Source organism: Triplophysa rosa, linkage group LG7 (genome assembly GCF_024868665.1).
Source record: "Triplophysa rosa linkage group LG7, Trosa_1v2, whole genome shotgun sequence".
Classification (NCBI taxonomy): domain Eukaryota; kingdom Metazoa; phylum Chordata; class Actinopteri; order Cypriniformes; family Nemacheilidae; genus Triplophysa; species Triplophysa rosa.
Window position 1 is genome coordinate 4,506,065 of NC_079896.1, and position 12,694 is coordinate 4,518,758.

Here is a 12,694-nt window from a genome sequence, read left to right on the forward strand (position 1 = left end):
ATGAAAATTCTGTCATCATTTACTCAACCTGTTGTCATTTTAAACCTGTGTGATTTTATTTCTTATTTATTTCAATGCGGACCAATGGTTTTCTGTTACCAACATTTTTCAAAATATCTTGTATCTTGTGTTTTGCAGAACAAAAAGTCATACAGGTTTGAAATGACAAGAGGGTGTAAATAATATAATATAATAATTTTCATTTTGAAGGTGATCTATTCATTTAATAGACACCTAATATATACATATAAATAAATCATGTGTGTAAGTGTATATAAAACATAAACATCATCCAATCAAAAATCATGATTTAAAAATTATTAAAACAATGTTAATTTATTTCTATTCCAAGGTTATGAACCAGACATCAAGAATTGCAATACAGTTATTAGAGAATTCACTATCAACAAACAAACTGGAGAAGGAGCTCTTAACACAGATTTCAGAAATTTCAAAACTCAGAGACAAGAACAGGTAAGTTATTGTTATTAATAATAATTTAATACTTAATGTCATATCAGCAACAGGGCTATTAGCAAAGTAACAAAAGTAATAAAAAAGACGAAACAATAAAGATTTATACAAGATAACATAAACTGTTAATGTAAGTTAACATAAAGGTCCAGTGTTTGAAATTTAGCGTCATCTAGCGGTGAGGTTCCAAATTGCAAGCCCTTTTGAAGCACTACGGTGGCTGACACAGGGCTAAGATGTTGTTGCGTTTTCACTTCTTCGCTGAAGGAGATAACGTATTTACGAAATGTGCTCTGAGCAGTTTGTCTGTTTTGGGCTACTGTAGAAACAACATGGCGAATTCAATGCAAGGGGACCCGCAGTGTATGTAGATAGAAATAGCTCATTCTAAGGTAATAAAAACATAACGGTTCATTGTATAAGGTCTTTATACACCTCTGAAGACATAAATTATATTGCATTTCTGTCGATAGATCCTCTAAAAAAAATTACACATTGGACCTTTAAAATGTTCTTCATGTGATAACGTGTAAAAGAAAAGCTTTAATATGACCCATTCAAAAAGAAAGAGAAATCGATTTCCTATTTCTTTTAGACGGCAATGTAACCGAATAGAGACTTTTTACACCACTCAGTAATTACAGGTCTGATCGGCTACAGTACGGCTTTACATTTTCACACAATCATTTTTTTACATTACAGAGCAACTTCTGCCTGTTTTGCACATCTCATTGTATTCAAAAGTTCAAATTCCCATAGTCACAGCTTCAAGAGAGTTAGAGAGCGCTGCAGGGGTGAAGGCTTTGTAAAGGGAAATAATCAACCACTTAATCGACTGTTTATAATGTTTAATAACTACGCAATACGCCCGGCACACAAAGCAGACCCCAGGCGAATTTCCTTTGTACACTTACAAAGACGGACAAAGGGTTTTCCCAGAAAGCTTTGTACGCTAGATTAAACAGATAACGCTTGTTGTCATTCATCTCTGACGACCAACTGAACTGTGTTGCGCTAATGTTTTGGTAGCTGTATGGAGGCATCAAATGCATTTATAACAGACCAGTATATTACAAACAAACTATTCGATATTTCACTTTGCATGTAAGAATGAGATAAAAGACATGCGCAAGACGACTTACAACTGTGCAAGAGAAAAATGTTCACTCTTGTTCTCAGAATTGATGAACCCGGATCAACTTTATGGTGTTACAGCCAGCAAATACCAGTTCAGCGTCTTGTACACATTATAAGCCCTGGCGAGGACTTTACACAATTCCTGCCAATCGATTGTGTGAAACGGATCCGTGTGATCAATCATGAAAAAATTATAAACATAACCATTTAACTGGCAAGCCTGTTTAATGACCATCTACATCAATTTAACAAAGCGAGCGTTGAGTTACAGTACAGGGCTGGATAGAGTTTGATTTTTGATTGAGTTTTTTTTAGTTATTTTAGGCTTCTGCACTGTGGAAGTGTTATATTTCAACACATACACACACACCGAGAGGAATTGTGGGGTTCGTTAGACGTTTGTAGCGGTGAATCATTGTTTTACAGCTATTATTTCTTTTGACCACAAAGATGATAAATGTAGTTCTATTTGTGCGTCATGCAAAAGAAAAACATCAAACCGTCCAAAGCTCAAAGTTGAACAGAATGATTACACCATAGCATTGCGAGATAATCCAACAAGGATACCTTATTCTGTAATTTCAAGATAATGTCACGTTCAGAAAGAATAACAGGGTGTAATGATGCTTCATGGTTCTCCTTTAGGGTCGCTATAGTTTTCCAGTGTGTCATTTTTTTGTAGGATCTATTGACAGAAATGCAATATAATATACATAACTATGTCTTCAGAGGTGTATAAAGATCTTACATAATAAAGTGTTATGTTTTTATCACCTTAGAATTAGTTATTTCTATCTACATACACCACGGGTCCCCTTACATGGAATTCGCCATGTTGTTTCTACGGTAGCCCTAAACGGACAAACTGCTCTACAAAACGCGTTTCTGTAAACACTGTATCTCCTTCGGCAAAAAAGCAAAAATGTGATGACATCTTAGTCCTGTGTCAGCCACCATAGTGCTTCGAAGGGGGGGGGGGAGGGGGGGGCGATACATTTCATACACTGGACCTTTAAAGAGAGAGTTTGTAACCATTGTGACTCTTAAGGCAAAACTTTAATGGGTGGTGAATATTTACGTTGTTGTAATATATGTGTAGAATTAACACAATATCGATTATCATGTTTTTATATCTTATATCATATAATATATATGTTTAATGTCATGGCAGATCTATTTACCTGCCTTTTTAAGGCATGAATTGTCTGTTAGTAGTATAATAAATCAACTATTTTAATCATTAAGTCTATTATAGTTTTGCCATGACAGCAACCACCAGATGAGCAGACAAATGTTTTGATTTGTTATTGCAGCCTGGATTAATAATTCCGACCAATACATTTTTTGCGGGCTACATTTTGAAGTTATGAAGTCACTGTGAATTTAAAGAACGCCTCTCAAAACCGACACGTTGTGGTTCATTGCATCGCACTCTGCCTAACAGTTTTGAACATGAGAATGCATCTTGTGAGGACTGTCACCTTATGTTTGCTCGCTCAACAGCGGCTTTATATTCACACAACTTTCAAACTGAAGTGACAGCATAAATGCAGCACTGACCCCAAACTCTCTCACACTGGCCCCGGGCCCTATTTATTATTGAGCCCAGCCTCAGGAGACACAGCGGTTTCATTCATAATACCGGCGGATAATTCGAGCCGACATTCCTGTCACAAACTTTTACTTCAGCGTTCAACTGTAATGACTGATGATCGTTCCATCTGATGCACAAGAACCATTTAGTGCAGAGTCATCTAGCCCCCTGCCAACATCATACCGAGAACGCCTGAGGTCAACGTCCGGTCCTGCTCTATCTAGGAATCTGTCAGAAACATCTGTAGGATGACGACCTCACAAGATGTCAGCAAAACCAAAGAGTTATGATATTGTGCTTAAACGTGGTTTTCTTGGAAATACATAACCACACTAACTTAAAGAACCAACACATAAGTCGCTTGTGAATGTATGTGATGTGTTTTTTACCAGTCGCTTGGAGGATAAAGTCCTGGTCCTGGAGTCACAGCAGAGGAGAGAGCTGGATGGCATGAGGGAGGAGAAAGAGAGACTGCAGGACCTGGTGAAGAGACAGACGTCAGCTATAACAGCTCTGGAGAGACAGCTGAGAGCCGCCAGCAGCAATAACTCGGCCCTGCAGAGACAACATCAGCAGCTTATGAAGTCTGTCCACACACTCATTGGTCTGGTGTCTGTTGGACCCGGTGAGAAGATGCACCTCAACACATGAGATTACACTTTTTAATATTACTTCAATTTCTATATTTTTCTATAATATTTCAATTTTCTAAATGCTAAGTGTATAAGTGCATCCGCAATGAAAGCAAATATAATGCTATATTGTTGGTGGCTAAGATATGAATATGAAATTTCAGTAGTTAATACCAATATACTAATATACTGTACATGAAATGTCACAATTTGACACTTATTTTAGCCAAAAATTACAGGCCACGTGCTACTGAAGCCATCTTTAATCTTTAATGAAAAATCTAATGTAAATACTAATATAATATAAATATAACATTTTAGGTTTCCATATATATTTATTAAACAAAATTTGATTTTATTAAACTGCGTTTACACTTTAAAGACCCGGGTGCCCTGAAATTCACTGTTTTGCTTGATGTGTTGACGTAATTTCCACTGAAACAGGAAGTTAGGGTGGGACATGTTTAATGCCCCCGCCCCCTTTTAAAGAGCCAATAACATTCAGTTTACCTCACAGTCTGGAATTCCATAAAAGCTGATGTGCAGAATGATTTTTAAAAAATCCTTTAAAGCTTTTTGCACAAGAGAGAAAGTGTTACTAAATGTGAATTTTGTCATTGTTTTAAATCACATTACTTTATAGATATCCTTAAAGGGATAGTTCACCCAAAAATGAAAATTCTGTTATCATTAACTCATATTACTCCAAACCTGTGTAAACACAAAAAAAGATATTTAGAAGAATGTCTGTATCCAAACAGTTCTGGGGCACTATTGACTTCCATAGTAATGAGCAAAACTACTTTGGTAGTCAATGGTTCCCCAGAACTGTGTAGTTTCCTATATTCTTTAAAATATCTTCTTTTGGGTTAGTCAACAGAATAAAGAATTTTATACAGTTTTGGAACAACTTGAGGGTAAGTAAACAGTGACATAATGTTCATTTTTGGGTGAACTATCCCTTTAACAACGTGTCTACACCGGACACGACACGACAAAATAACAGATTATAATTAAAAAAATTGTCCACACTGGAAGCGGCGCAACACGACAAGACAAGACAGACCCATTAAGAGCAAGCCGTTTGTCGTGTCGCGCCTGTCACATCCAGTGTAAACACGGTGTAAGGCTAATATTTATACTAGAAGCCAAAAAACTTCACTTTTGATTTCATGGAGACTTAATGCACACTTTTAATGTTTTGACACAAATTCAGCCTGTTTACACGTGTGTGCATTTAATCCCATCAAGATAAAATCATTTTTCTCTTATTGAACATCCTGTTTAACCCTGAAATGTGTCACATTATGACTTTAAACACCTAACATTGATTGACTTCGTTGTTTCGTGACAACTTTGAGCTGTCTATGAGGAAGGCAAAATGACACGCTGTGTTAAAACACGGTGCAACGCTATAACACCCCATATATGAGAGCACAGGTTTGATTCTGGGGTCTTACAAAAGTCCTTAAATCTGGTGGCAGATTCTTACATGACCTCAACTGTCTGGTTAATTAAATGTGACACTAATGACAAATCGAGCAGCCATGATTCATAGAAACCGAGAGAATACAAGCTCTCGCTCCTGATGTCTTTGGCACAGTTCTCTTCGGTCTTGGATGAAGTTCACATGCGTCACAATAGCACGCAGCGATAAGCTCTGCTAAATCAAGACTCCAACATTTTGTACATGTCAGTTTATAAATGTCCATGCGGGGGCTCGCTTCAAGAACCAAATGTACTGGATTTTAAAATAAAGTCTCCCGAAGCTTGATGAACAAACATTCTGTTGGAAGCAAAATGTTTAAATGACTCATCCCGAGCTAGACGACTAAGCCTTTTTATATTCAAAAATATTCATATAAATCTCATAGTACTGGAAGATATGGCACATGCCGGATTCAAAGCTTCATCCACACATCTTGTCTAACCAGCACAACTTGTCTACACCGGCACCAAGATATTTAGATATTTTTCATCTTTTGCTGGCTGCTTGCTGGCTTTGCGTTCAAATAAATGCCTTTGTCTTTTATCACAGGGTTCTCACCGTCTCCACAGCGGTTTCGAGACTGTGCCGAGGCCTATAAATCTGGTCACAACATCAGTGGAGTCTACCACATTTACATTGGAGACACGACTGAGCCGACAAAGGTGTGGGATGTGTTTTTTCACAAGTACGACGTGCCGAGTGTGATCTTGGCTATCGTATACAGCATGCACAGGATGCAGATGTGAAAAAAGACTATCCAAACAAATGCTGTGATGGAACACATACTGATAAATGTATACATTGAATGCACTTTGCATAAAAGCGTCTACCACTTAAATCAAAACATATGAATGTAAATATTGTTTTCGTAGGTCTTTTGTGATATGGAGACGAGTGGAGGTGGCTGGACATTAGTCCAGCGAAGAGTCAATGGTAGTTTAAACTTCCAGAGAGGCTGGAAAGAGTACAAAATGGTGAGCAAACACACACATGCTTCAAAGGGGCCGTCATGTTGAGATCACATGACCAGACAAAAACAACTCATTATATCTTAGTATCTTTGACCGTTGAGAGTTTGCCTTTTTGCTTATATGCAACTAGCTAAAAAAAAATTCAAGTTCATGTTATTTCATCATTTACTAATACATTTTTAAATCAAAAGTTGTATCTGTTAACATTAGTTAATACACAATAAACAAACATGAACAATTGTTTTAGCGTCAACTAACATGAAAAACTATATTGCTAATTTTTTGTTTAATGTCAGCTAATGCATTTGCTAATGTTAACAAATACAACCTTATTGTTAAGCGTTACCAAAAAAGTCTTGTTTTGGAACAACGAAAACCAACTACGTATCTGTAAACGCCCTAAAATCGTCTCTAAACAGTTTCAGAATCTAATCACTGCACATATTACTGATATTTTAAGTGCTTAAATATGTTGTAGCTAATGAATAAGCAGTGAAATCAATACTGCACTTTCCCAATGCAATGCGTGCCAAGAACACGAAGAGCCTCTGTTCTGGGAAACTAGTAATCATGTTTTGAAAGTATTCTGACAATGTAACTATAAAAACATCTGTCTTGTGTCTGATGCAGCATTTCATTCATAGCTGGACATGAAGTGAGATTTTTTTCAATGGATGCTATATGTTCTCCATCACACAGGGATTTGGTGATCCCAGTGGAGAGCATTGGTTGGGTAATGAGGCCGTTCACCTGATGACAAGTCAAGCCCAGTACTCCCTCCGAGTGGAACTTCGAGACTGGGAGGACAATGGTGCCTACGCACTTTATGACAAATTTCAGCTGGCCAGTGAAAAACAACAGTACAGGTATCATTTGTGTGGAAGCCATTTTGTTTGTTAAAAATTAAAGCTGCTGTTAATGATTTAAAGTCATCCCTAAATTACACAATCGCATGCCCACAAAATGCATAACACATACATTTTGCAAGAGACAGGTGTTATTTTCAGTGAATAAAAGTATTTGTATGTGATGTTCCTAAAATCATCTACAGCAAAAAATAACACTGTTTGTGAGACATAATGGACATAATACAAATTTTAATCTTTAAAGTCCAACAAAGAGCACTATGGGGTACTCAGAGATTACATATTTTTGTATGCAAAACCCAGAAGCGAGTTAGCATTTTAGCACTTCCGGTTCCATTGCCCCAAAGTCAATTGTTTTCTTGAATGTGTTTTTGGATAAATGCCTAAAATAAGGTTTGTGTGTAAAAATCCTCTAAATATTTTCATATTCTATGACATAAAATAGCCAGTAATAACCCGCTTGTGAGTTTTAAAGCTTTATCGTGTTTTAAAACTGGTGGTTGCTAACAATTTGCTGAAAGCAACTACATCCTTTGGCGGGGACATTAAACGTCATAACGCATAAAAATCTCACAAATCAGATAACATGGACACAAATCTCGAAAACCGTGGATGGAGATTCATTCACAGAGAAATTACCTACCAGAGAACATGTTTGTAGTCAATTTTGAAAAAGTTGTTGGAGGCTTGGTGGTGATGACGTTGATATCAAGCGACTGTAGTGTAGTCCGTTTATAGCATCATGTTAGTGTTTTACTTCTGCCAATTGTATTAAGGCTTAAAAAAGGCTAATATTGTGTGAGATGCCAAAGATGATCTTGATAGACAAAACATGTTAACCACAAAGCGTTTTTTTTTACTTCTGGGTTGGCCTTGAAAAATACGTCATCCCTGCACCAGTCTATTAAGTGTGCGGTAATACTGACCTGTTTTTTCCTCAGGCTCTTACTAGGCAGCTATAGTGGAACAGCCGGACAGCAAAGCAGTTTAGCATCAAACGGCACAGGTTTCAGCACCCGGGACGCCGACAACGATAAGTGTAATTGCAAGTGCGCCCTCATGATGACTGGAGGTGAGCTACAACACAATAAGGATTAAAAAATGTAATAAAAAAATTAGTTACTCTAATGTGTATTCAAGGCAGCTTCAGTTTTGCATTAAAGAAATCATTCACACACAAAATGAAAATCTTCATTTACTCGCTCATGTGTTCATCCTAAATTGTACAACCTTCTTTCTACTGTGAAACACAAGAAAAAAAGCACCATCAAAATCTTAGGATAGCATATCATTCGGATAATTTGACATGTCATACTTGTTACATAAAAGACTAAACTAATTTTAGATTCTCATAGTCATTTTCTTCACTTCGATCTAGATATAAAAACAAACCCATCATCCAAATTCTCAATCCCTCTAATCCACCACTGGTGGAAGAAGTCTAAACCATAACACACAATTACGTAAAACACATTTAAAGTCCAGGTCTCCTCACCTCCAACACTCACAGTCCAAACAATTTACTCTACAGCTGCTCTTAGCTAAGATTCAACACCTCTGAACTCCTAGACAAACTGTTTTTAATCGTGTGCATTGCGACACAATTTTGTAAGTTGTTGGAGTTAATTTACCGTCAAACCGACTGGAGACCTTCACGTGGCCTTTATGTTTGCATTTTAAATCATAATCAAAAGATACAGAGATGGATTCTTCGGTGCGTCCATTCCAAACTAAACACGCGTCAAGGGAGACGATACTGATTTAATCGGAGTTAGATCGACCGAGTCCTCTCAGAAAAGGGAAAGTCTGGATTTTATCGAAGAATCGCAGTTTGCCATGACAGATTTGACAAAGACAGCTTGCACACAGTGGGACGGTATACACTTACCGTCAATTACCGTCCACGGAGAGATAAAGAATCTCTTAAGAAACGGGTCGATAAAAGACATTATACAGCGGACAGGGTCAAGAGGTTTCGTGATGCGTTTCAGTACGACCACATTTTTAAACCTTAACAAAATCCTTTACAACAAAAGGTTGATTCCAGTGTGCTATTACGACTTTTGAACTAAAAGTAAGAAAATATATTTTAAGTCTGCTTTTTTGTACTTGCAGAAAAGTATAGTTGTAATGTACTTTTACACTTCAAGTACAGACTGTTTCAGCAGCAAAAGCATAAACAAACTTTATGTGGCCCAAACTTAACTTCTGGTAGACCTCCTCAAAGAATCGATAACTGTGAAGTAGTTTTAATTTAATTTAATACAATTAATATGCAACAAGTTATTAATATAAATATACATTTATTTATATTTATAAATATATTTTACTTAATATTATATTTATATTAATTTATAAATTGATATAATATCAATCAAATATAAAACCAAACACAGAACGGAAGACCAGGCATGTGTGTCTGATGAAACCGTCTATAATTAAAAATAAAATTGAAAAAGTGTGTCAATTTAGTCACAAGTAGTATTGAAATTGCATACTAGATAAACCTAAAATATACATAAACTTTGTATATTTAAAAGAAACTTAATGCATGGGAATTATAGACGATTCTAGCGGCAACAACACATACAAACGTCATGTGGCTTAAACTTAATTTCCCGTAGACCTCCGAATCATTAACTGTTCAGTAGTGTTCAGTTTGATTCAATACAACTGATATACAATAAATGATTAATATAAATGAATATTAAAATTAATTTCATATAAAATAAATTGATATATTATAACCAAACACAGACCAGAAGTTAATTTCGGGCCAGGCGTGTGCGTCCGATGAAACCGTCTATACTAAAAGGAATTACAAAAATATTGATTGTTTCCACACTTCAGATTTTAATATACAGACATATACCATAAACAAAAATGATTGCTTTTATAGTATTCTGAATATCTTTCCCATGTATTTTTCATCCATACAGGCTGGTGGTTTGATGCATGTGGTCTCTCCAACCTGAATGGAATCTACTACACAGTGGGTCACAACATCCGCAAACTCAATGGGATTAAGTGGCATCACTTCAGAGGACCCAGCTATTCCCTGCAATCCACCGCCATGATGATCCGACCAGCTGAATTCTAACGTATTATCACATCGAATGAACCTTCAAACCGATATGCCTTACAAACATCCTCGCAAGCAACAAGGTTGTGAAAGATATTTGACAAACAAGAATGTACGAATGTGATGTTTTATAGCAAATCAGAAAGACAGAAATCTGAAAAACACCTAATTTCTGTGCTGCGATTTCTCTTTCAAAACACATTTCTCTTTCTCAGCCCCACAACTTCTGTTCTCTGGACGTACGGCTCATAAACTGAAACAATGTCAACAATGCTTTGACAAGGATCATTGTTGTGCCATCAAATAAGCCCCGTTCCAGAAGAACACTGAGAACTTCAGGAGGACTAAAGGGATTAAAAACTCACGCTGATTATTAACAAAAGACTCAGTGAGGCTCTTCATGTTTTTGAACTTATTTTGAACAGGCGATGCTGTCCAGGCGAACACCAAATGCACCTTCATATTTGTATGGTATTTTAACAACAGCTAATAACTGGATATTTTTATATTGTGCATTTTTTATGCTTCTACCTTCATTTTTATACACCAATGTTCTGAATTGCGTCCAAGCGTTATTAGTATCGCAAGTGTATATTGTATCCTCAATGCAAGGGGAATTACAGAACACATAATGAACAATAGCAGAAACACAGAAGATCTGGGTAGCATGAACAACTTAGCCCCTCAAGATGAGCCAACCGGAATACTGTCATTGAGATGAAATGCTAATGGCTAACGTTCCCTAAGTATATTAATCTTATTGAGTGATAACACATCAGCATGGACATTTACAGATAATGCCACGACTCCTTAGGTTTGATACTACCAACGCAAGATGAGAATACATGAAATATGTACAATGGGACTTGGTGACATTGTCACCAAATGTAATCTATAAATTTGTGTTCATAGACACGGATTTCTTCTTTCTTTCGTATCACTCAGCACGACTTTTTTCCGTGTCACCCAGCACGACAATCTAACATTTTAATACGCGATATCTTTCATACGTATGAATACATACCGACGCAATCTGATGGGAATTGGTAGGCTACCTGTTTCACGAGGTGGCTCATTCGTGTGAATCCCTACAATCTCCTTCGTACATTTTATTATGTTTTGATTTGCCCCTGTGACATTGGTTTAGGGGCGGGGTTCTGGTGGGCCTTTAACGTTGCTTTGCCAGCTTGTAAAATTTGAGCGTTTTAGCGAAATTAGCCTTTGCGGCTGTGATTTTAGGGGTTTGGGCTGGGATAAGGTGTCGGTTAGCCACCTCCTTAAATATGTATGACTGTTTTTGATATCGGGTTATAAATATATAAATGTATACTGTGTATTGAAAGTCGTGCTGCTGACTGACATGAAAAAAGGGGGAAATTCGTGTCCATGAACACGAATCAATAGATTCTAAATTTCATGCCTATGCCACCAACTGCCTTGAGACTGGGTTGGTTCTTGCATACTTACGTAAAGTATGTGTCCGGCCCTAGAAAAGTTGGCCTTACTCATGTGATTTGTAATTTTTTTTGTGTGTGTGTGAAAGAAAAATGCTATGTTTTGTTTACTTATGTCTTTGTATTCTTTAAATAGAATGACCTGTTCTTACAATGTATGAAAAGTCATGTACAGTATATTTGAAGGATGCACTTTAAGGAGCAAAATAAGAGGTTCACCCCGTTGGCAGATACGCTGACTGTCTCTACAACTGTACGATATAAATGAGGTTATTAAGTTGCTGCTTTACAGTATTACCTTTTGACCGTAAACCTTTCAACATGTATTACTTCTTTTAGCCAATAAACCTTTCATTGCATAATAAACCTTGCAGTAACATAAAAAGATCAGCTATACGCACTCAAACTGGATAGTAGCTTTTCGACAGGTCGAAGTTTATTTTACTGTCTTGAACAAAATATGTTGAAAACGCCAAAGGCTGTTCTGTCTATTGAGGTCCTAGCTTCCTAGTTCATGTTTTTTACTTTATATTAAACTCAATTCCATATTTCTGCCAAGAACAGCAGAAGCGGAAAACATTCCCTCTGTAAATGTTTATGATAAATCTTTTTTGTTTGTTTTGTGAGTTCTGCAAGAGCAATAAAGTGCTTTTTACATAGATAGTGGGTGCATTTTTCTGTCATGTAATCAGTTTCGTACCACATATTTTACCTGACACCTCACTAAAGTCACATTCAGACCACTGGCAACATACGTGATCTTTACTGCACTCAGTAAAGATGAGTAAGAAGGTGTTATGTCACAGATAGGCCTGTTCATGTTTTTGCCAATCACTCGCAGCTCTCCTAACATGGATGGTCACTTCCAGTAGCCTGTAGTTCTGGGCTGAAAACCAAAATGTTTCAAGTTCAAATCTTACAAAAAAAGAAATACTCTTAAAGGGGTGCTGCAACGGTGTGTCATGCATTCTGACTTTTTTACAATGTTAAACGTG

General features: G+C 36.8%; 1 protein-coding gene across 2 annotated transcripts in view; it reads left to right on the plus strand.

Moving 5' to 3' along the window:
* Positions 1–12,358, plus strand: part of angpt4 (angiopoietin 4) — a 36,076-nt gene extending 23,718 nt beyond the window's left edge. For both annotated transcript variants that reach the window (XM_057338138.1, XM_057338139.1), the window contains exons 3-9: positions 353–474; positions 3,598–3,830; positions 5,876–5,988; positions 6,199–6,300; positions 6,997–7,163; positions 8,105–8,235; positions 10,103–12,358. In XM_057338138.1, the coding sequence (XP_057194121.1) occupies positions 353–474; positions 3,598–3,830; positions 5,876–5,988; positions 6,199–6,300; positions 6,997–7,163; positions 8,105–8,235; positions 10,103–10,263 (1,029 nt within the window). In that variant the 3' untranslated portion in view covers positions 10,264–12,358. The remainder of the gene's footprint in view (positions 1–352; positions 475–3,597; positions 3,831–5,875; positions 5,989–6,198; positions 6,301–6,996; positions 7,164–8,104; positions 8,236–10,102) is intronic.
* The last annotated feature ends 336 nt before the right edge of the window (positions 12,359–12,694 follow it).